Here is a 22,644-nt window from a genome sequence, read left to right on the forward strand (position 1 = left end):
AAACTATACGAAAGTAACTGAGATACGGAGTACAGTACGTACAGTACAAACAACTGGTCAGTCAGTCCCATCTGGGTTAAGACTGACATGTGCCGTGCCTGGTCAACCCAACAAGCCTCTTCATTCACTCTCCCACATTTGTGCTGCCAGTGCTGTGCTGTGCTGCTTGCTCTCCATCTCCTCATCACTAAAACCGACAAGCTACGCCGGACTGCACTCCTAGTTCTACCCATAACTAAACTTACCGGGCATACATAATATTTGCATTGGGCCATTAGTACTACTACTACTACTACTACTACTACTACCAATCCTCTCTCCACCACCACTTCCTCTCCCCTCCCTCCCCCCCTCTCCCCTCCCCCATTTCCGCCCCCGTCACTACTCAACTCCCCCCCCTCCCCTCTCCCTCTCTCTTTTCCCGATTCCTCCTACTCCTCTTCCTCTCCCCCTCCTCCCCTCCCCTCTTTTCTTCCCTTTCTCCCCACTCTTGTTCCTCTCTGTGCCTAGTCTGTTCAGACTTGCATTGCCTAGGCACTGTGTGTTGATCCACCCGTTAGCTAGAGGGAGAATGCTGAGGTTATGAACCAGGGGTCCTGGTTTGCCGTTGCGCCTCGATCACCATCAACAAACCACGCGGTCTCGACGCCTTTCTTCTCAGGTTGTCAACCCGATTCAACCACCCGACTCATCAAGGCATGATACACGGAGGCGCTGCTTTCTCTGTTTAGATATCTTTTTCATTTCCTTCTTGACATTTTATTCTTGTCTTATTTTTTCTTTCTTTCTTACGTGCTTATAAATTATCGCCCGTGGAGGACCTCTTTTTTCCTTTTTCCTCTCCTAAACCTACCCTCTTCTCCCTTTTATTTTTCCATTTCCACGACTTGGAACGATCTTGCCTGCGACAATCTGCACGCTCTCTACGACCCGGATTCGATACCCTACTTGTACTGAGACGAACTCCTTTCCCCCCTTAAATCCCCGAGTCGCACCCGCCGGATTGATCCATTCCGCCAACACGAAAGCCCAAAATCACTGCGGTCACGAGCGCGAGGAGCATCTGGGCAACATGGCTGATCTAGGGGGCCAGCAAGGCCGGAATTACCGGCCTTACGGACATCCCTCTGCCTTTCAACGTGATGCTGCATACTCCGAGATCTTCGGCGGTGCTCCGCCACCGGGACGCTCGCAGACGATGACATCTCAGACTCCTCAGTTCTCTCAAGATCGAGCCCATACTATGTCATCACACGTACCACATCCGCAGATGCATAGAGGTCCACCGCCGCCCACACGTCAGATGCAGAACGGATACTCGTCGGCGGCGCCAAATGGATACTACCAAAGCTACTCCGGAAGCGCAGCACCCCCAGCTTTCCAGCAGTCTTCTCAGCACCCCGCACGGCCCTACCCCGGACGCTCCGCCTATCCTCAGCCTCAGCGCCTGGATTCTCGGCCCAGCACGGGGCCACAATTTCCAGACACGAAGGGTTACACTAGGACGATGCCGGCCCATCCCGCCCTGAACTCGGATTCAAATAGGTCAAGGTCCATGGCGAAGATGGGTGGTCCTCCGATGTACCAACCCTCGTTGAGTAGCTTCAATCACACCTCTGCCAATGCAATTCGTCAGCAACAGTACACCGCGGCGGCTCCGATGACAGCTCAGGGGCGGCCCGTGCCTGAGAGAAACCCGAATGAGCGCGCCATGTCGCTGACTACCTACCCAATGGACCGAGACCACGCTTACACCACCAGCACAGGGCGAGTAATCCCACCCAGAAGACAACCCTCTGGACCCAGCCAGGCTCCTATCAATGGCTACCCCCCCGAGCCAATCAACGCCCAAAGTGTCAATGGAAAGTCTCGCCCACCAAGCGATGGATCTACGAATTCGCGCTCTATGTCTATGGCATCAACGATCGTGCCGGATCGAACCATGAGTATGCAGAGCACAGTGGCTGGGAAGCCGAATAATCAGCCTGGGCTCACGCAAAGCAACTCGCGCCGGAGTAAGGTGCCATTGGTCTATCCCGCTTTGCTCTCCCGCGTTGCCGATGTCTTTCGTGAGCGAATCACACTCGCTGAACTACAAAAGAATGGACTTTCATATCAAAACGCCTTCACCGGTGCCCAGGCAGTGGATTTGATTGCACATATCATAAAGACGAATGATCGGAATCTGGCTCTGCTATTGGGTCGTGCCCTGGATGCTCAGAAGTTTTTTCATGATGTGACGTATGACCACCGTCTTCGGGATGCACAGGGTGAAATATATCAATTCAAGGAGACCATGGGAGAAGAAGCGCCCAGTTCGGAGGTTAACGGTGTTTTCACGTTACTCAGTGAATGCTACTCGCCGACATGTACCCGAGATAGCTTGTGCTATTCCATCGCCTGCCCGAGAAGACTTGAACAGCAGGCTAGGCTGAATTTGAAACCGCAGCCTGGGCTACGGTCTTCTGCCTCCAAGGGCAGTTTGCATGGCGATGACGATGACAACGACAATCAGAAATTGTGGATCAATATGGTTCCAAAGGAGGTGTCTGACAGCATTGATGATCGTGAGAAGAAACGCCAGGAAATCATCTTCGAGATCATGTACACCGAACGTGACTTCGTCAAAGATCTGGAGTACCTGCGAGACTTTTGGATGAGACCATTGAGAGCGTCTGGCAATGCTACAACCTCGCCTATCCCCGAGCATCGGCGCGAGAAATTCATTCGGACGGTCTTCGGCAATTGCTTGGAGGTCCTCAAAGTCAATGGTGGACTCTGTGAAGCTCTAAACGCACGACAAAAGGAAAGCCACGTCGTTAAGACGGTCGGTGATATTTTCCTCCAGCACGTGCCTCGCTTTGATCCATTCATCAAGTATGGTGCCAACCAGCTGTACGGCAAATATGAGTTCGAGAAGGAAAAGGCATCGAATCCGGCATTTGCAAGATTCGTAGAAGAAACGGAGCGTCTGAAGGAATCACGCAAACTTGAGTTAAACGGTTATCTGACCAAGCCCACCACGCGTCTAGCAAGATATCCACTTCTACTGGAGCAAGTCAACAAGAACACGGCTGAGGATAGCCCGGATCGCCATGATATCCCCAAGGCTATTGCGCTCATCAAGGATTTTCTGTCTCGTGTCAATGCAGAGAGTGGAAGGGCTGAGAATCACTTCAACCTGGTGCAACTTAACGCTGCGCTGAAGTTCAGTCCTGGCGATTATGTTGACTTGAAGTTAACTGAGGAAAATCGGCAGATGCTATCGAAGATGGCGTTCAAGAAAACGCCCACCGACAGCTCTGAGGTTACTGCATACCTGTTCGATCATGCGGTCCTCCTAGTGAGAATCAAAGTTGTCAATAAACGCGAAGAGTACCGCGTGTATCGGAAACCTATTCCGCTAGAGCTATTGGTTATTGCGCAAATGGATGAGGTAATACCCAAGGTGGGAATTCCTAAACGGCCGTCCTCCAGCCTTCTCTCCAACAAGGCAGCAGCAAACCCTCCGACTACCAAGGATGGTCTTCCAATCACCTTCCGGCATCTTGGCAAGGGCGGTTATGAGCAGACATTGTACGCCACATCGACTACTCAACGGCGAAAGTTCATTGAATTGGTTGAAGAGCAGCAGCGGAAGCTCAGAGAGCGTAACAGCAACTTCTACAACAAGACAGTGCTTTGCGAAAACTTCTTCACATCCGTTAATCGGGTTAACTGCCTTGTTCCGATTGGTACGCACTTATCCCGTCACCGCATTAATGGAGTTCACTGCATGCTAACTGCGCCTGGCTTGATGTAGATGGAGGTCGAAAATTAGTGTACGGTACCGACAGCGGCATCTATCTCTCCGAACGCTGGCCAAAGGATAAGTCAGCAAAGCCTCGACGTGTCCTTGATGTTAGCCAAGTCACTCAGATAGATACATTGGAGGAGTATCAGTTACTCTTAGTCTTGTCGAACAAAACACTATCCTCCTATCCTATGGACGCGCTCGAGATTCATGAAGGCCAGAACACTATCGCGAAGCGGCCTAAAAAGATTCAAGGTCATGCGAACTTCTTCAAGGCTGGCATTGGACTTGGACGTCATCTAGTCTGCTCCGTCAAAACTTCTGCTTTGTCGACAACTATCAAGGTCTATGAGCCTATGGACAATCTGGCGAAGGGCAAGAAAAAGTCAGCTGTTAGTAAGATGTTCCAGAGTGGACAAGACACATTGAAGCTCTTCAAGGTTTGTACCCTTTCTTTCAAGCATACTATTCAAGCATACTACAATTCGAGACTTGTGAGCTAACAAATCCTGCCTCCAGGAATTCTACATTCCTGCAGAGTCTTCGTCGATCCATTTCCTTCGCTCAACACTCTGCGTCGGCTGCGCTCGAGGGTTTGAGGTCGTCAGTCTAGAGACCACCGAAACGCAGTCTTTACTCGACCAGGCGGATACATCTCTTGATTTTGTTGCACGCAAAGAGAATGTGAAGCCTATCCACATTGAACGCATGAACGGCGAATTCCTCCTGAATTATAGCGACTTCTCCTTTTTCGTCAATCGCAACGGTTGGCGCGCTCGTCCGGATTGGAGGATCTCCTGGGAGGGCAATCCGAACGCATTCGCACTTTCTTACCCTTACATTCTCGCCTTTGAACCCAACTTTATTGAAATCCGTCACATTGAGACAAGCGAATTGGTGCACATCATGACGGGGAAGAATATTCGCATGTTGCATTCGTCGACCCGAGAAGTAAGTTTAAAACCCATTCCCCCCCTCCCCGGTCATTCAGGCTGTCGGAACAGCTGCTTATACTGCCAAAGATCCTCTATGCCTATGAAGATGAATCCGGAGAGGATGTGGTCGCCAGTCTGGATTTCTGGAACAAGCCCCAACATTGACCGAACAGCGACCGGAACACATGGAAGGAAGGATGAAACTGCTAGGGGGAGGCATTTCTATGTTCTATTTTAGCCCAAGTATCTTGTCTTTTACTACGCTTAGAAAGACCTTTGATCTCCCATCCCAATCGGCTCAGAGACGGGAGGGCATACATCTATCTATCTATCGGCGTCACTAACCTTCAACACTTGGCCCCCCTTTACCCCCAAATCTTTCCGCACACTTAATCTTCTGAAAGTTGATGCCGAAAGTTGTTTCCCGTCCCCCTCCCTTTTCATAATACCTCTCAATGTCAACTTGTCACTATCTATTCCGTCTTTGTACTCTGGTCAGTTTGAAAAGGCCTGATCTGACCTCCTAACTCCCCTTGTCTCAACTGTATATTGTATACAATGAAGCGCAAATACCACCTGTCCCATTTTTCTTCCCAACTTATTCTTCTCTCTTCTCTCATCAATCTCTTCATTTCTCTTGATTAGTATCGTACCCTATTTCAATCGAGAATCACATGATACGTGGTTCGCTCTTTTGTTGTCCGCTGCTTAGTACTATGATCCGAATGCTTCTCGCGTCCCTCTCCTGCGAGCGTTGTCCCCCGCGGAGGCTTTGCCCGTTGTAGTGTGTGCCTCCACTAAGTTGCATCACTGATACATAGCCAGCGTCTCTCACTCCGAGTCAACTCGGCCGAGTCTTGGGGAAAATCCAGTTCCCTTTCCCCACTGCACCCCATCCTTCCTGGGCAATTCGTAGACGAAGCCTGGCTTCTGCTTCCGCCTGCCAGCCCCCGCTCAACTCGCGGCGGCAATGTGCGATTAGTTGTCCATTTCAACATCCATCATCATGCCCATCATGAGGACGAATCTTGTTCTTCTCATCCGGTGATTGTAAATACACTCCACCACATTGAGAGAATCGAGTGAGGATTGCCATCATAGTAACTACTAAACACGCAATGTTAGAGGGGTGTCGTAATATCGGAGGCTCGACTGTACAGGATCACTTAGTACGATATATCTGTTGAACCGAGGGTGCAGCGGAGCCGCTGGCCCAACAGCCGATTGATTTAAACAGTTAAGTACTAAGTTCATACCTTCCACTACCAGCAGTGATCTCCGCGAGGGCGAAGGGAAAGCATACTACTGCATTGTTACTTCCTCTGTACTTAGAGTAAAGTGCAGTCCGATACGTTTATCAGATGTATGTGTAGCCGTGATGCATTGGGAGTGGGAGTAAGAGGACTGAGAACATGGATAGAAAAGGAATCCATAAGGGAGCTTTGTTTGTTTGTTGCACGCATACACACACAAATCAATCAGATATAAGGACAAAGTATAGAGATAAAAAAAAAAGAATAACCTTGGGACAAAAGAGGGAATCTTGCTGCACGCTGCTGACACTGGGACAGGGTTTCATGGAGAGGGGGGATAGGGGGAGCGGGGCGGTAGAGGAAAAAGAATTGGTGAAAAACAAGGAACGAGAAACACGAACAGGAAGAGCATTGATAGGAATAAAAAGTTCATGCAGATCCTTCTCAGTAATAACTGTAAGTAATTAAAAATGATGCTATTCTTCTGACTCCAGAGATCTTGCAAAACCAGGTAGATGGATGGTGGCTTCCGAAAGACGAAGTGAAGTTGAAAAATTGGAAGATTGCAGCCGAAAATATGTCCGTTCTCTTGCCATCTTTCTCTGCTCTTGTCCGTCTGGTATGGACTCCGAGCGTGTTTGCGTCGCTGTGGAAGGTAAAAAGAGAGAAGAAAGCGAAGGGGATTTGTGGTTCCCAGGCATCGTCCTACTAAAACGGAACGTTGCATTTGCCCTCCCCTTTCCCTTGCAGATCAGAAGAAAAACCAGGAAAGAGAAAAGAGAGAAAAAAAAGCTATTAACGTGAATCAACGGCCGACTAATCTTAACCCCGTAGACAGTCAAATCTGCCGCGCCACGGTTCTCATTACAAAGGCACATACGGTGTCAGATGTCAATCATTTGGAGGCCGTCTTCCATGAGTCCCAGGGATCCAGCGGTCTTCATTCAGGCATCTCCATTGGTGATATCGACCTGGCTCTGGCTGGCCTCCCGTGCCATGCGGGCCTCGATTTCCCTCAGCTGGCTTTCGCGAGCCAGCAATTCCTGGCGCTTCTCAGCAATCTCACGCTGTACCTTCAACTCGATCTCACGGAGCTTCTCCTCCTCACGGCGGAGCTGCTCCTCCTTCAATCTAACAGACTGAGAGGCCAGGTCTTCTGGGTTCATAGAAGAGTCTTGTGTACTGTGGCAAAGATATTAGTCGATGCATAAAAAGCACGAGTTTTGCAACATAAGGGGTACATACGGAGTAGCACCGTCCACGCTCTTGCTGAGCTTCTCGGTACGGTAATTCTCGTAGAGGAAATCGTGGGTAATCTCCTTGAGATCCGCCAGGTGGCTATGAAGAAGGGCGCTGCGTATAGCCAGGAAGTCGGAGTGACGAGGGTTTTCGACCTCTACAACACCCCAGGGATATTGCCTGGCACGCACCTTCTTGCCATCAATTTCAACGAACTCATCCGAACCAACAATAGCGAATGGCATGAGACCCCGGAGTTCAGCGTTCTCCTCCACAGTATCTTCATCGTCTTCCTCGATATCGTAGGGGAAGTTGTAGACAGGAATACGGTAGTGTTCAATGTCCTCCATGATTAGCTTCTTCGATTCGGCCAATTCAGCGGGGGTGAGGGAGTCGGCCTTGCCGATGACGGGAATGACGTTGACGCGGGGAGACAGGCGCTTCATCAGTTCGATGTCGAGTTCACGGAGACCGTGACCAGTGGGTGTGATGAAGTAAAGGAGGACATGGACGCGGTTGTCCCTGAAGCGGGGGTTACGCTTGATCCGAGATTCTTCGGCGAGGATATCATCGTATTGACGCTCGAGGTAACCAACAATCTCACCGAAGCTGCGAAACGGTCAGTCGTGCACTGGGTGTGCTGTTGTCCGCGGTCAGGACCACCTGCCTTGCTTCGTTGTCAATCTGGTCACCGAAACCGGGGGTATCAACGATGGTGAGCGAGATGCGGGTGCCTTCGTCGTCCAATTCGAGTTCTGCATAGCTTATCGTTAGCACCAGCCGTGAGAACTCATGCGTATTGGTCTGCTCACCGACTGTGACGGGCTTGATGCGGACACCCTCCTCGATGTGAGCGTTGGCAGCGTCATCGGCGTCCTTTCCTTCCAGGACCTTCTTGCCGCAGAGAGTGTTGACAAAGGTCGTGCGTCCTAAGGAAAGCGAAAGGCTAGTCAGCCCCTGACTTGAATAGTGCAACTGAGCAGTCGTGAACATACCGGTTCCGCTGGCACCACAGACCATCAGACAGAACTGGATACCCTTCTTGACATTTTTCTTGCGACGGAGCTTGGGCTTGAAGTTAGAGGCGAATTAATCACGGTTGAGATTCAGAATAGAGCAAAACCAAGCCGATAACGTAGGGAATGCCTGTGCCTCAGAGCCATTGAAAGGATGGTGGTGGCTATGGCGGGGCGTGAGGCAATTCGAGCGGCCGGCATAGAAAGGGGAAGGATAACAACTTACCGCGCTGAACGAGGAGGACATGGTGGGCTAATGAAGGGAGGAGGGGGAAACAAAGAAAGAAAGGAGGATGGTGGATGAGATGATAGAAGAGTTTCAAGCAAGCGAGTGGAAGGGTGGAAAGAGGAGGAAGATGAAGTAAAGGAAGGTCGTAGAAGTGGAGGAGGAGGAAAGGAAGATAGAGGGAGAATGAATGGAGATGGATGGGATGGGATGGGATGGTTGTTGCTCTTCCTCTTTCTCTCCCCTGAGGATTGTCCGCCCGTTGTACTGTAACTACTTACTCCGTACTTCCTACTTACTAGTCTTCCCTCCCCCGTCAAACTGGCCGTTTAGTGGGTTTAAGGGGGCAAGTAAGGTCATTCACATCAAGATACCTCAGGCAGAAATACCCGCTGACTCTCCCGATTACCATACCTGTACCCTCAATTACACTTCACTCCCGCCGCCTTCCCCTTTTCCCCATTCACTAGCTGTCAGACCAACCTTTCTCCAGACTGCCCTGAGAGTGGTAGTTTTGGTACGACCCGGCCTCATTCGATCAATGCTCTTCCACCATTAATCACTCAGGCACGGTCAGATGTGCCTACTACGGAGTACTCATTTCTTGACTACCGGTTCAATTGCTACTCAATATTCGTTGGAACTGGGCTATGGGGTACTCCAACGGAACCGACCTGTCCGATGCGGCATTTGGGGGGATATTCAATAATCGATTCAATCTTGCATCCACTTGAAATCAATGGTTGAGCGACTACAAAAGAGTGCCTCGATACATAGAGAGGATACCATGAGATCTGTCTGTTCTGGCAGTCTTTAAATGGCATCGCGATGCCCAATCTGGGCAGTTTTGGTTTTGCAGGCGACAATCAAGTGACTGCTGATTTACTCCGTAGCTCAGGGGTTAAGGCCACCAAAAGCTCCGATCGCCGCCGTGGGTCGCTGTGGGCCGCCGTACTGTACGCCTAAGGGCCTTGGGCTCTATTGCTTTACTGGCTCGACCCAGCCCACGATTAGTCTACCATACCTCCTTGAACTACGGATACTCTGTACTCAAAACGCATCAAACCTGGATATAAGGCCAATGCATCTCGGCAATAATGAACAAGGTGTCTACTCATCACTGAATCCCGAAGGGCGACAAACGGGTTGGGATAGCGTTTTAAAGCTTCCACCCGCTTACGGTCAAAATGGAGTCAACATCTCCGAGGCTTTAGGCACCTCCTTCAGGACACAATTCGTTTTGGTACAGCAGAGCAAGGAGTCCTCCGCTATGTACACCCACAGTACCAGTCTCACTTTTCCTTCAATTCCCAAGATAGCTTCTGCCTTAGCCTACAGGCTGCGGATTTCAGCTGCCAAATGCAGAAATCCTTCTCTCGCTGTGCCAAACAGTGCCAGTTTTCGTGCTTAGCCAGCACCGATAGCACTCCCAAAGCTCGCCAGCCCGCCCGCATGTAGTCTCTAACATCCATGACATTGTCATCTGTAACCTTCCGCAAGAGCATTTCTGTAGTTGGTATGACTTCTGGTTCAGCAGCCGGCTGGATTTTGTGCCACAGACAGTCCGATCTTGCCTTCAGGTAGCTTTTTTTCTTAGGCGGCATGACTCCTCTTCAGAAGATTCTCTTTCGGATCTTTTCGTCATCACCCGAGTGAAGTTCTTCTGTGCTTCTGGCTGATAGTGTAGCACCGTTCTTTGAAAGGCCTTATGGTACGGTTTGCCGGACGGATATGCAACAACTGCAAAAATGTACTCTTAGGTGGTATAGAGCTGTGTATCAAAGCGACCAACTCTTGTTTGTGGCTTTTCCTGACCGGTTGGCACTGCCCTGAGGTGCGGATGATGGAACCCGCCATTTCCAGTCCGCGAAAGTCATGCTGTCTGATCGGAATCCTACGTCTCAGCCGCCATGACCAGTAGGGTTATCGAGATCAACCTGGTCGTCGAGAGTCTTGCTGTCACCTTTGGCGTGGCTTTAGCATCGTGCTCAGAGTTCCCTCTTGACGTAGGGCGTAATGTTGCTCGATGGTCATCTAGCGCCATAGCGTGGAAGGCATATTTGATCTGGGGTGTACATCCGTATTAGAGAAACTGCTCAGTATTCTTATACCGATCGCTTGTTAGGCAAGCCAGAGGACCACTGTGTAAAGCGCTCGCAATGTCGAAATCACCAATGTCCTCGTTCGAGACATCTTTGTAAAGTCAATCATCATACTCTAGAGCCACGGTAGCACCTTTGGCACGCCGACCCAGCATTATGGTTTCGTTAACGTTGATTGTCTCGAATTCAGCCTCTCTCGCAGTCACAAGGCTCTAGAATGTAAAAAAACAATCATGGACAGACAGCCCTTGGAGGGAGACTCGAGGACTACCTACAAAGAGCGTATATGAGTACCGGTAGAGAGTCGGTGCGAAGTGTGTCCGGCTCGGCCCGTGTGATTCGGGAGCCTGAGTCGCTGTTTGTACTCCGTAGTTTTACCACGGCCTATTCCCTGTGCGCAATCTGCAAGAGATCCAGAACCAAGAAACAGATTGATAATGATTCTCTTGTTTCATCAGAATCTCTCAGCTCGGAGAAACGCTTTCAGCAGAATTGAGCAGATCAATCAGTGAATAAGACGGAAAATATACTATCCCCATCTCCATATGACATATCTTGCTGCATCAATCGTCTAAGTGGCTACCCGAAGCATGTTTCAATGTAGCTGTGATCTGGAACTTTGTACAAGTTTATACGAGTTAAGCCATGCCCCGTCTACTCCCGTGCTCGGAGACCTTTAGGCCGGGGTAGGCGGAAACTTGTCCAAGGAACGTGGGGGTGGCCCCAGATCAAACCGCGGATAACTGGCCTTCGGGTCGGACATGCACCGAGCTGTACATTTGTTTAAATCACTTTCGTTGACCTCAACGGGTGGGCGTTTCCAGCCTCTCAAACCGTTTCAATCACACAGTCCACATAATTTCACTTGATTCCTTGTACTGCAGCAGAACAAACACAATGGCCTCCAGAGTTGCCGAACCCCGGAATCTCCGCGACCAATCAGTAGTTGCACATGGCTTTTGGCTCACGTATGTTTTCACCCCTCATTGCCCCTCATTTTCTGAAGTTTCCCTTCTCCGGGAATGCTTCTACTCCCAAGGGCATTCGACTCGCAAAGCACTTCTCAAGTCTCTTTACGGACTAATACTGCTTGTTTTTCACCGGTAGATTCCCTAGCGCTCCTCTCGCTAAAACCATTCTCCATCGTCCTACAACAGAAAAGTCCAGGTTTAGCTGGGTTCTTATTGATGCAGAGCATGGATTGATCACGGATAGAGATTATTACGAGGTAAATCTTCTCGGTCGAGCCGCCAGCTCACGCATACTGACAGTTCTCAAGCTCACCAATGCTGTCGCTTCGGAAGGAGCCGTCCCCATCATCAGAGTCCCATGGGGCGAGGAATGGATGATCAAAAGAGCCCTTGATGCCGGTGCTCATGGAATTCTCACGCCAATGTGTCACACTGCAGTACGTGAGATGCACGACCTCTCCTGATTGTTGCTACACGTTGCTGGGGAAAGCGAGGGGGGAAATGCCATACTAACACAGTATACTTTCCTAGGCTGACGCAGCCAACATTGTCAAATTCTCCAAGTACCCACCGCTTGGAACCCGTGGGTTCGGACCGCTGTTTGCCACTCACTCATTCTCGAGCGTACTTCCTGGAGATGATTACGAAGCGGTTTCGCAAAAAGGAATCATAGTTATGGTGCAGATCGAGTCGAAGTCCGGGGTTGAGAACGTAGAGGATATTGCCCGAGTTGACGGACTAGACGGCATTCTAATCGGTATGTCAAGACAGGTTCAATGACTTTCAAATGCTAACTTAGATCGCGCAGGACCTTTCGATCTCGCCAAGCAAATGAATGTTACCAGAGGCGGCGAAGAGCATGAGGCGGCCATCAAACGCATCTTGACTGCTACCAAAGCTGCCGGAAAAAGGGCTGCGATCTTTTGTAAACTCTACCCAATACCCCTTCGACCTTTGTATCTTGAGGTATGCTGACCGAAACGTCCTTTCATTTGAATTAGGTACTGGTGGTGCAGACGCTCGAGCTCGGATAGAACAGGGTTTTGATATGGTATCTGTCGTGACCGATGTTGGACTTTTGGGCGACGCGATGCAGCATGAGCTGGAGGTCGCTAGCGGCGAGAGAGAGATCGATGGCTCGAAAGCTACTGAGGCAGGATACTAAGCGATCATCCCAAAACTCATGATAGACCTTTGCTACTGATGATAGCGTCTTTCCGCGCAAGCCATAAGTCGATAGAGCGAAGCACATCTACGTAAAGGGCCTTTGTAATATGTCGTAGTACGAAGATTTCGCAACTCCATAGTGCCGCCGGTGAGAAGAAGTGAATACTTAAGCACGTGCTTAATATCTTGTCCTGCGCGAGGTAGAGTTATGCTTCTGGGGATACGGAGTAGATAACGTAAATACTATGTGGTTATCGAATCAAGGGCGCCTGATCGATAATTGTGGTATGTGCCTTAGGCATCACAGTCATGACTTTCCATTTGTGCCGTTCTCATTTGCATTAACATTTCTCTACCCTTGATAGTCGAGATTGCTTCCTCCTAGCATACCTTCGTTGGATGACTGGTCTTCTAATCCTGCGCCGTATGCATTCTAGCAGCAATGGCTCAAAAGGGATGTTACCTTCTTTCTTGGCTTTGTGTGAAGGCGACAACGATTGTAGATTGTACCGGGGGTTAGGCGGTGGCCGATGAGGTCAGCGCCAGTTCTCCGATCATCATCTGCTCTTGCCCTTCCCCGGACTCCAGCAATCATACTGCAATTATTCCGACTACTCCCTTCTGCTCAGCGCGGATGGCTACCTTCCTTGGTTGCTAGGATGAACACTCGACAAGTCATTGACGAATCAGTAGGGCCATACTCCCTGTCGGCCTCTTTCAATAATGAGAATACATGCTTTGCTGTAGGGTTGGACACCGGGTTTTGTGGTAAGCTGTTTCACATGCGCCGCTCTCCTCCTGTCGAGCTAGCACTGACTTCGGATCTCACTGAACAGTCTTGAAGACCGACCCATGTGAGCTAACCGTCTCAAGAGGTACTCAGCATTAACCTATTCTTTCTCCTGATCTGCTACTCGATCACACAAGTTACATTTTGCTAATGACTGCCCGAACATTTTACAGATTTCAACGCCGGCATTGGTCTGGTGACCATGCTCGGTCAGTCGAGATACCTCGCGATTATCGGTGGAGGAAAGCAACCCAAGTTTCCTCAGAATAAGGTGCACACAGGCTTTGCCCCGACGTGTTCGGTTTGAGATAAATGCGGTGAATACAAACTAACGGGCGCGGTTCCTGGCAGCTGGTGATTTGGGACGATGCGAAGCAAAAGGCCGCCATTACACTCGAATTCCGCACCTCGGTCCTGGGTGTCCGCTTATCAAAATCGCGGATCGTCGTCGCGCTCTTGAACAGTGTCCACGTCTTTGCTTTCTCAATCCCTCCGCGGAAACTTTCCGTATTCGAAACAACGGAGAATGCTTTAGGTCTGGTTTGTTTGGGAGAGAAGCTGCTCGCCTTTCCAGGTCGGTCTCCCGGACAGGTTCAGCTAGTTGAACTTGAGACCGGCAATGTTAGCATAATCCCAGCACATGCAAACCCCCTGCGCGCGATGACTCTAAGCTCAGATGGCGAGCTTTTGGCCACGGCCAGTACATCGGTAAGACATTCAAGCCTCGCGTACTTCCATCAGCTTCTCGATCTGACTATGTACAACTTTCCTAGGGTACTATGATTCGGGTCTATTCTACCAGTAACTGTACGAGGATAGCCGAGGTTCGCCGGGGAATCGATGAAGCAGTGGTATTTTCAATTGCTATATCACCTTCGAATGCTCTGCTGGCTGTGACATCCGACAAATCGACCTTACATATCTTCCACCTGCCCAAGGACGAAGGCCCAAATCCAAAATGGGGATTTCTTTCCAAGGTTCCTGGGCTCCCCAGGCTATTCTCCGACATATACTCATCAGCCACTGCACATTTCGAGATATGCCATGACGCGCCAACTGGATCGGCCTATGTGCCGCCTTTGGGTAATTCGCTCGGACCAACCTCCAAGGGTGTCATTGGCTGGCGCGATGATAGGACCATCATCGTTGTCGGCTCTGGTAGGGACGGGCGATGGGAAAAATTCGTTCTTCATGAAGGCGACGACGGAAAGCTTTATTGCACCAGGACTGGTTGGAAAAGGTACCTGGGAGGGGGCTAAGGGACGCGTACCCGTTCGGTTCACGAAAGGACCTTCTTGACACGTTCGTGGATTGCTTTTCTGCGGTTTGGCCAAACAAGTCACCATTCCCGTTGCAGGCAACGATTATACCGCAGAAATCTCTCCAGGGCCAAGTTCAAGATGCGTTCTCAGACTTGGATCCTATAACGGACTTCCCGAATGGTAGTCTCATTGACTGACAGAAAGTGGCTTTTGACGAGCGCAGTGCCCTTGATAAATGCTTGGTGGCGTGTTTGTTGTCTTGGAATGATCTGAATAGAGACGTGTCCTTTCTTAATTAGTATAATTCATAATTAGACGGCCTTGATTGAAACCATTAACGATATCGTTCTTCTCGCTCTCTGTTGCGCCTCGGCTCTGGTGACATAGACGTGACCGGTGTTCTGTCTCTGTGGGATCTGTCTCTTCTTGATGGCGAGCGTTCTTTGCGCGAATGAGGTTCCCTCGCTGGCGATCGACGATCCTGATGCCTTCTCTCTCGTGAACGCGACCGGTCGTCGCCATGTCGACGACGATGGGAACGATGATGACGACTTGATCTCTCTCGGCTATCTCGTCTACGCGAAGACTTCTCACTTGAGCGAATTCTCTCGAGTGCCCGAGCAACCTCTTCTTTCTTTTCCTGGACGAGGAACTCCTTTATTGGATCCTCTTCATCGTGAGTCTTGATCAGTTCCTCCAATTCGAGTTCTTCCTTCAGCTTCGGGCGTAGAACGGGCTTTTCTTCTCGTGGTTCACTGGCCCGTCTCTTCCTTCTTGTTCCCCGGTCATCGTCAGTATCTCGGTGATCAACAGCATTGCCACCGGCCGAATCCCCCATGAGTCTCGCGACATTGTCCGTTTCCTCCTCGTCATCTCGTCGCTTGTAGCGAGTGTGGTCCACGCGCAGGACTCTCCCCAAGACGGTGGCACCGCCAAGATTATCAACTGCTAGATCTGTACTGCGTTGATCCTCGTACTTGAGAAAGGCGAAACCTCGACTCTTCCCGGTCTCCTTGTCGCGGATGAGGTTCAGATGGACCGGTTCGCCGTACTGAGAGAAAATGGTGAGAATGTCTCCCTCGGAAAGGTCGAAGGGTAATCCTCCAATGTATATGTAGGCAGTATCGCGATAGTCGGCATGCCAGGAGGCCTCCGGGGGTCTGCAACGCGGTTGAAATTCCGCTGGTCAGCAACTGGACGACTGAGACAAGAGAGAAGGGACGGCGGAAGCGATTGAGGCACCTACACAGCATTCTCAAGCTCCCGCTTGTTCAGCGCTTGAACCTGACGGATATTATTCATGGTCGATGAAGCAGATTATTAGCACAGCAGCCCTTTGTTCAATCCAATCGGTTTATGGACTCTGAAGGGTTTAGGATTGGAAAGTGACGTGACGAGGAAGAAAAAAGCCGGCGGCGTGGTTGTGGTTGCACTCGCGAGCTTGACCGCGGGAAGGTCCCCACCTGCGAAAGATGACCGACAGTCCCAAACTTGTGGGTTAATTGTTTACAAGCTAGAAAAGAATAGCCAAACTGCTCATCCTCCTCCGCTTGGCTCGGCCCAATACAACACAATACGACAACAAAGACAACGAGAACGACGCTTTAGCAATCGTGCCGAAAATTCGACGCCTATCGCATTCTCGATTCGATTCCAATTTTCGAGAAAGAGAAACCTTTGGGCTCTTTGTGGTCCCCGCCCTCCCCGAGATCTGCGGCCAACGCCAGATTCCCCTGATCCCCAGTGCCGATAAACCATCCCACCAACCGCTCTGCTTTCCGCACCCTACGCGTCATACTCAACCCCTGCGCTAGAGTCGCTGCCTCTGATTGATCGCGAATGAACTGCGACAGCTGAGCATGGTCGAACTTGGATAGACAATGTCAGCGTCGAGCCAGCATTTAGGGTCCCGGTTCGGGACCGGCAGCAACAACAGTCGGCCATCCAGCAAAGATGGCACCAAGAAGAATATTTGGTCTTCCATGTTAGATAGCGTCGCGAATGGAAAGCGACTCCCAGAAAAGAATCTTTTGATCTTAGGTTCGGAACCCCATGTTTTCTTGAGCTCTGCACCCGCCGTGGCCGTGCACCGGTGTATCTCTCGGTCAACATTTTGCTGATTGACCGTAATCATAATCCAGGCGGCACACCTGAGAGCCAACGCGAGTTTCTAGACACTCTTTCTGCCGACGCTTCAGATCCTAACCTGTCGACTAATGAGAGGCGGAAAGGAAGGGCACCACCGGTGGCCAACCAGTTTGCCTTAGGATATACCTATCAAGATGTGCTGGACGCTGATCACGAAGGTATGTTCCTTGTTCTTGGTGGAACTTAAGATACTCTGCTCGCCTTGCCAATTCATTTCTGGGCTGGCTAAATCCTGCTCCCTGTGGGGAATTAGATATTCTGGCACGTGTTTCCGCATACCTACTGTCTGAACCCTCCATCTCCTTCGCGCCCCTCCTCAAGCCGCTCCTGACCGCACAATCGGTGCCGGAAACCTTGGTTGTGATACTCCTAGATTGGTCAGATCCTTGGACATGGGTTCGTCGACTGCGCGAATGGGTGCGCCTCTTGAGACATGTGCTTATATCACTCGACGATGAGACGAAGATGGCCATGGAGGAGAATATGACTGAATGGAGGGATCGGAAACGAGGCACGGATCCAAGTTCGGCTGGCGCGCAGGGTCTTGCCAGTTCCGGAGGCCCCGCCACAATACCTCTCGGTCCTGGCGAATGGGATGAAGGACTTGGTATACCAATGTGTGTTGTGTGCCAAGGGGTGAGTTATCCGAAGTCTCCGGATCGCATTGGTGCTCGACAAAAGCTAACGTTGTTCTTGCCAGGCTGACAAGATTGAGAAGCTGGAGAAAGACCACGGCTGGCACGAAGAAGAGTTTGATTTCATTCTTCAATTTATGAGAACATTGCTTCTGAAACGTATGAATTTTCCCTATGTCCGGGGTCACGATTCTAATTCGCAGTAGATGGCGCGTCATTGGTTTACACCACACCGTTCCTTGCCAACTCCCTCCAAAGCTTAATACATTCATCCCTCGGAATCCACTCATTACTGAAGCGGCAGTCATTCAAACACAACGTGATCGATCGGGATAAAATCCTCGTTCCGTCGAATTGGGATTCATGGGGCAAAATCAGGATCATCCGAGAAGGATTTGACATGGAAGGCATATCCACAGCCTGGTCAATTGAGATCCAGGATCCTCCAGAGCTGATCACGAACGACCCGGGTGACAGCGATTTGGATGATGAGCCGGCCGACGACGGCACCAGCGCGGTCGCGATCTTTGAGCAGACTATCAAGGACCCCAAGCGGGACACGTCGATGGCTCACCCCAGTAACCAACAAAACGGGACCAAGATTGAAGTCGAAACGTCAGACATGCAGACGTTCCTTACAAAACAACTCGATGTTTTGGAGCAACTCAAATTAGAAGACGAGAAGGACCGTACAGCGAAGCAGGTGCCGCAACTGGAGATGTCACCGCTTGACGATAACGGCAGGGTCAACGAACATATCGGACCGGTGCAATTTAATATGGGTGGTATCCAAGTCGACGCCGATGATATGCTCCGCAAACTCAAGGTCAGTAGTAGATTCTTTGCTTTCTCGAACCACAACCACCCTTCAACCCCGCCATCAGAAACCATTTACGAACCAGTCAATCGCCTGACCCATACGTACTTTACAGGAACGAGAAGCTAGCCGTTCCCAAAAGAAGGAAGTCCCTTCGTCCACCGGTGACGAGAAAGCACACAACCAAGCGCTGGCCAACTTCTTCGCTGGTCTAGTCAAGAAGCCCGGCACTACCGGCAGCCCCCGCGGAAGTCCTTCGTCGTGAAATCAGCATGTGAATCAGTGATTAACTAACTGTTCAAGCTGGCGAAGAGGGTCTCGAATCTGTAATAACAGTCTCTTTCCCCACACCCTTTGCAGTCTATACTAAGTACATATTGAGATCGTCTTCCGGCGGTAGATGGATTGGCTATTGTGTTTTTCTACTATTCTCAGGTTGATCTTGCATGCCGAGATCTTCTTGTTTCGTGATACCAAATTGGCTTGCGGCTGGAACAAGGAGTCCAAATAAATATCGCTCGTGACTGGCAAAGACCCAGCAATGGAAGACTCGGTACGGAGGAACGTGAACTCGACTCTCTGTGCTCGCCCTCTAGGATGTGGGGCGGAGGAGGTATGGTGATTTCGTTGTCAATTGACATGATATAAATCATGGGCGCAGTTCTGGAGTCTAGCATTGCTGTGGATATCAATTCAAGCTAATTGTGTTCGTATCAGGGTGGGTTTAAATGTATCGGTACTTGATAAGCGGAGGTGGTCCGGTCCACCTTGGGCCTGCACTAAAGACCTGATCACTGATTATTCTGGCGTTTCCATCACAAAGAATTCATTAATACTTTAATGACTATTACCAAAGTTCTAAGAAATCCAAACAAGTCACATCAGTACCATAACAAGATGTCACATAATATTACACCACTGAGCCGGTCTTTATGTGTGAGCCCAGTGAAACTATAGATACCTTGTCCACAGAAAAAGCGAGAAAAGGGACAAAGTGAAAACACCCAGCCCTAGTGAAATCGAAACGGAGCTCGAACCCATCACCAATACTCCCATACAAGATCCGGCAGCACAGTGCGCATTATCTGCCAGTGCTCGAGCGCCGACCGATCCTGATACTTATGCAGCAAGTGGGTTTCGCGCGAAGTCAATAGTCGACGACCATTGGGCGGAATCACCTCGAACTGCGCGGGATCGACTTCGTGTTTGGGGAGCAGGTGGTTCTCGCGGAATTTGCTGCCCAGGAAGTCCTTTGCTTGAGGCTGTCGGAAGCGAAGCGACGTCGCGGCGCTCTTCTTGCAGAAGATGACCATATTGGTGAAGTCGTTTGTCAGGTCATCTGATTCAGAAGATTCGCGGAAGATGCGGCAGGTGGGGAAGACGGCTTGGATGGTGCGGATAGTGAGGGCGGCGGGGTAGAGACTGATATCGCCAGCGTAGTTCTATGATGGGAATTAGATTTGAAAAGTGGTTATGCATGAGGCAAGACAATGGGAGTCCTTACGAGGGCGATGACTCCGTCCTCTTTGAGGAGGGAGGCTAGTCTCTCAATGAATTCAATGGTGAAGAGCTCAAGGGGCTCGGCGCCACCAGTGAAGACGTCATGGACAATGTAGTCGTACTGGGCCTCGGGAGACCGCTCCACGAACGTGATGGCGTCTTCGATGACAGCAATGTGGTTCGAAGGGAGGTGGAAGTATTCCAGCGCAAATCGGTGCACGACGGGGTCGATTTCTACAATGGTTGTCTCAATGCCGTGTTCAATCAGGGCTGAAGGCGTGGTTCCAACACCCAGACCGCTATATGGGATTAGCACGGTATCCATATATCTTGCTGAGACCTGGACTTACATGACGAGTGCCTTGCTGTTGGCATCCACACGGGGTTCCCCGTGGTCGGTCTCAACAAGACGAACGGCTTCCAGCATAGTAAAGACGGCATAGATCGGATCTAAGGTAGCAGGACTGTAACCGCGCGGCATTTTGGTCCACTGGCCTCCCAGCAGGCTGTGGTCGCATCTCATGACGCGGAAGCCGTCGTTCAGGTTATCGAGAACCGAGATGTAGCCCGTGTTCGAATCTTGGCGTGCAACAAGCGCGAATCCCTCATCATTGAGATATGAGTTCAAAGTTCCATCACTGAGATGCACGTTGGAGGTGACAGAAAGGAGCAGGGAGGGAATTGCGAAAATAAGGAATTTGGAGGGGATGGCGACGGAGTACAAGACGGGCAGCAAGAGCTGCAAACCAGCGCGAGTGAAGAGGATCGTCGAGCCAAGAAACTTTGCCAGAAACGCCTTGGCGAACTTCTCACCAATCTTGTAGATTACATACGATGAGACGAGAGGGACGTGCTCTGCAACGGCCTCGCCATGTCGGCTTAGATCCAGCCCTGACTGCACCAGTTTACCAGCACAGGCGACAGAAATGATAACCAATGGATAGTAGGCAGCGATCTCAGTGAAGATGGGACCAACAGGATTACCCAAGACCGAGCTCGATGAGAACAAGAACGTCTGAATGGTTGGAATCCAGAAGGCCACGACGGGGATGAAATAGACGGCCTTCCGGCCGGAAAGTCGCTGGATGTGATCCTTCATGAACCATCCCACAGCGGCCACGATGGCAACTCCATAAGCATGGAAGACATGTGTGCCATGAGTACCGTAGACAGGGGCCAAAGTCAGAACCGTCAAGGGCGAATAGAACGCAGTGAGGACAAGCAGTGCTGCGCCGGTCACCAATTGTTTGGTGGTGGGTCGTTGCCAAAGGGCAGCAAGAGAAGCCATGTTGTCTGATTTCGGGAAGTATGGGATTGAGCAAAACAGTAGAGAGATGAGTGACCTTGAAGCTGGCCAAGGCTAATTGAGCCACGGAGGTATCCTGCGCGTGCTTGTCAGCAAATCCAAACCAGTTAACCTCGAGCTATCGCTTTATTTTTTTCTTTGATTTTTCCCCCATTTGGTTTAGAGAGCAGGGGCACATTGTGGACCAACCCTCACCCACAAGCACACGATGGCAGGCAACAAGGCCAGATAGGGAATAGGCAATGAAGACGACGAGCCTTACCTTTATGTTATGAGATCAAGGATCAGGTAGCCATAATCTGTCATCCACCTCGGGGAAATTGAGGATGTAGACAAGATGTTGTTCTTCGTCTCTTCCGCGGAGACTCAATGACGGCAGGAATTAATCTGCCACCCGCCGCTCTCCGCTTTTCTCTCTCTCCGCTTCCCCCTCCCCCTCTTTGAACTAATTGTTTCCTGCCTTCTTACTCTCGCCCAGACAACTTGACTATCAGAGCATTAGTACTTCGGTCTATATTCAGGCTTGACGCTTAATTTCGCAATGGGGATCACGTCAACCACGCCAGGCACGGAGGCAAATGACGCCTCCAACACCGTATTCACTTCCACGACCATCAAAATCAAGAACCGTCGCAAGCGTTACCTGGACCTGCACCCAGAGTACTTTTCTACCGATCTCGAGCTAGCTGGTCCGCTTGCGCTATCTTCCTTCCTTGCTTTTAGGCCGACAATCTATTTCAGGCCGGTCGTCATGTAGGATAATTGTCAAGCTAACATCAGCATCACAGACCCTTTGCTCTATGATCGTTTGATTCGCCGTTTCCAGACCCCCGCTGAAAGAGAGGCTGAAGGCCGAGCCAAAGGATTTTCCGGGGTACTCCAAGCAGACCTTTGCCGCTCGGAAGCTAAATTCGAGGCATTAAACCATCCAGACCCTCGTGCCATGTTCAGCTATACACGTGGTCCGAACGGGGAGATCCTCGCTGAGGACAGGGACGATATTCCGCCAAGCAAAGAGGAAGGCGAAAAGCTTTGGCAGTGGGAGATGACCATGCGGTTTCTGCGAGGCGAGGACGCGGACTTCGACTACCCGACGGTCGACGATAACGATGAATATGACGATTGGAATGAGGCACAAGAACAATACTTTGAGGACGAAGAGCCAGAATGGGTTATCGAGGGAGAAGGAAGTGGGGATGTTGCCTCTCGGCTTCAAGGTGAGACTGGAATTCAGGACTTCTGAGCCAGTCGCTTTGATGTTCTTGATATGCTGAGAGTCGGACTCATCGTGTCTCGGAAACTGCCGGCTTGTCCCTGACTTTCACTTCATCAAACGAACTCTCTAGTGCTTCCGGCCTCCATAACGTGACGCGGATGTGCGGTCCGCAGCACCGTCTCGTTGTCCGCTACATATTTATGTGTAGGTGCCGTTCTCAGCGGAAGTTGACAAAGCCCGACGATTTGTTCTTGTCAACAAGGTTCTT

At 50.6% G+C, this 22,644-nt stretch overlaps 11 protein-coding genes across 11 annotated transcripts; 6 read left to right on the forward strand and 5 right to left on the reverse strand.

Moving 5' to 3' along the window:
* The first annotated feature begins 829 nt into the window (after nucleotides 1-829).
* On the forward strand, nucleotides 830-5,058 carry rom2 (putative Rho guanyl nucleotide exchange factor (Rom2)). Its single transcript, XM_025570363.1, has 4 exons — nucleotides 830-3,734; nucleotides 3,803-4,233; nucleotides 4,313-4,744; nucleotides 4,816-5,058. The coding sequence occupies exons 1-4, from the start codon at nucleotides 1,073-1,075 to the stop codon at nucleotides 4,891-4,893; spliced, it is 3,603 nt and encodes a 1,200-aa protein (XP_025434949.1). The 5' UTR covers nucleotides 830-1,072; the 3' UTR covers nucleotides 4,894-5,058.
* Nucleotides 5,059-6,215: 1,157 nt separating this feature from the next.
* Nucleotides 6,216-6,816, reverse strand: BP01DRAFT_117465 (uncharacterized protein). The gene has a single exon (XM_025570364.1). The coding sequence runs from the start codon at nucleotides 6,706-6,708 to the stop codon at nucleotides 6,304-6,306; it is 405 nt and encodes a 134-aa protein (XP_025434950.1). The 5' UTR covers nucleotides 6,709-6,816; the 3' UTR covers nucleotides 6,216-6,303.
* Nucleotides 6,817-6,925: 109 nt separating this feature from the next.
* aspA (putative septin AspA) lies at nucleotides 6,926-8,483 on the reverse strand (the record flags this gene model as incomplete). The annotated part of the gene is made up of 6 exons (XM_025576652.1): nucleotides 6,926-7,163; nucleotides 7,227-7,829; nucleotides 7,888-7,975; nucleotides 8,033-8,149; nucleotides 8,216-8,285; nucleotides 8,463-8,483. The coding sequence occupies 6 exons, from the start codon at nucleotides 8,481-8,483 to the stop codon at nucleotides 6,926-6,928; spliced, it is 1,137 nt and encodes a 378-aa protein (XP_025434951.1).
* A 570-nt stretch (nucleotides 8,484-9,053) lies between these two features.
* On the reverse strand, nucleotides 9,054-9,415 carry BP01DRAFT_117511 (uncharacterized protein). Its single transcript, XM_025570365.1, has one exon. The coding sequence runs from the start codon at nucleotides 9,284-9,286 to the stop codon at nucleotides 9,086-9,088; it is 201 nt and encodes a 66-aa protein (XP_025434952.1). The 5' UTR covers nucleotides 9,287-9,415; the 3' UTR covers nucleotides 9,054-9,085.
* Nucleotides 9,416-10,305: 890 nt separating this feature from the next.
* BP01DRAFT_353287 (uncharacterized protein) lies at nucleotides 10,306-10,775 on the forward strand. Its single transcript, XM_025574139.1, has one exon. It carries the CDS (start codon nucleotides 10,373-10,375, stop codon nucleotides 10,547-10,549), a length of 177 nt encoding a protein of 58 aa, XP_025434953.1. The 5' UTR covers nucleotides 10,306-10,372; the 3' UTR covers nucleotides 10,550-10,775.
* A 570-nt stretch (nucleotides 10,776-11,345) lies between these two features.
* Nucleotides 11,346-12,725, forward strand: BP01DRAFT_353288 (HpcH/HpaI aldolase family protein). Its single transcript, XM_025574140.1, has 6 exons — nucleotides 11,346-11,532; nucleotides 11,672-11,792; nucleotides 11,844-11,972; nucleotides 12,067-12,292; nucleotides 12,344-12,460; nucleotides 12,537-12,725. The coding sequence occupies exons 1-6, from the start codon at nucleotides 11,462-11,464 to the stop codon at nucleotides 12,698-12,700; spliced, it is 828 nt and encodes a 275-aa protein (XP_025434954.1). The 5' UTR covers nucleotides 11,346-11,461; the 3' UTR covers nucleotides 12,701-12,725.
* A 569-nt stretch (nucleotides 12,726-13,294) lies between these two features.
* On the forward strand, nucleotides 13,295-15,074 carry BP01DRAFT_311771 (phosphatidylinositol-3,5-bisphosphate binding protein HSV2). The gene is made up of 5 exons (XM_025572464.1): nucleotides 13,295-13,470; nucleotides 13,539-13,577; nucleotides 13,666-13,763; nucleotides 13,844-14,200; nucleotides 14,266-15,074. Exons 1-5 carry the CDS (start codon nucleotides 13,362-13,364, stop codon nucleotides 14,749-14,751), a joined length of 1,089 nt encoding a protein of 362 aa, XP_025434955.1. The 5' UTR covers nucleotides 13,295-13,361; the 3' UTR covers nucleotides 14,752-15,074.
* Nucleotides 15,075-15,088: 14 nt separating this feature from the next.
* On the reverse strand, nucleotides 15,089-16,056 carry BP01DRAFT_288152 (uncharacterized protein; the record flags this gene model as incomplete). The annotated part of the gene is made up of 2 exons (XM_025571527.1): nucleotides 15,089-15,914; nucleotides 16,001-16,056. The coding sequence occupies 2 exons, from the start codon at nucleotides 16,054-16,056 to the stop codon at nucleotides 15,089-15,091; spliced, it is 882 nt and encodes a 293-aa protein (XP_025434956.1).
* Nucleotides 16,057-16,634: 578 nt separating this feature from the next.
* BP01DRAFT_379368 (dynein family protein) lies at nucleotides 16,635-18,619 on the forward strand (the record flags this gene model as incomplete). The annotated part of the gene is made up of 6 exons (XM_025577147.1): nucleotides 16,635-16,794; nucleotides 16,896-17,060; nucleotides 17,156-17,538; nucleotides 17,603-17,696; nucleotides 17,744-18,363; nucleotides 18,470-18,619. 6 exons carry the CDS (start codon nucleotides 16,635-16,637, stop codon nucleotides 18,617-18,619), a joined length of 1,572 nt encoding a protein of 523 aa, XP_025434957.1.
* Nucleotides 18,620-19,214: 595 nt separating this feature from the next.
* BP01DRAFT_353292 (spermidine synthase) lies at nucleotides 19,215-21,491 on the reverse strand. The gene is made up of 4 exons (XM_025574141.1): nucleotides 21,423-21,491; nucleotides 20,205-21,236; nucleotides 19,859-20,153; nucleotides 19,215-19,796 (listed from the first exon to the last, which is right to left on the reverse strand). Exons 2-4 carry the CDS (start codon nucleotides 21,140-21,142, stop codon nucleotides 19,395-19,397), a joined length of 1,635 nt encoding a protein of 544 aa, XP_025434958.1. The 5' UTR covers nucleotides 21,143-21,236; nucleotides 21,423-21,491; the 3' UTR covers nucleotides 19,215-19,394.
* A 210-nt stretch (nucleotides 21,492-21,701) lies between these two features.
* On the forward strand, nucleotides 21,702-22,403 carry BP01DRAFT_288482 (uncharacterized protein; the record flags this gene model as incomplete). Its single annotated transcript, XM_025571539.1, has 2 exons — nucleotides 21,702-21,849; nucleotides 21,949-22,403. 2 exons carry the CDS (start codon nucleotides 21,702-21,704, stop codon nucleotides 22,401-22,403), a joined length of 603 nt encoding a protein of 200 aa, XP_025434959.1.
* Nucleotides 22,404-22,644: the final 241 nt, after the last annotated feature.

This window comes from Aspergillus saccharolyticus, assembly GCF_003184585.1.
Source record: "Aspergillus saccharolyticus JOP 1030-1 unplaced genomic scaffold BP01scaffold_3, whole genome shotgun sequence".
In the NCBI taxonomy this organism is placed as follows: Eukaryota; Fungi; Ascomycota; class Eurotiomycetes; order Eurotiales; family Aspergillaceae; genus Aspergillus; species Aspergillus saccharolyticus.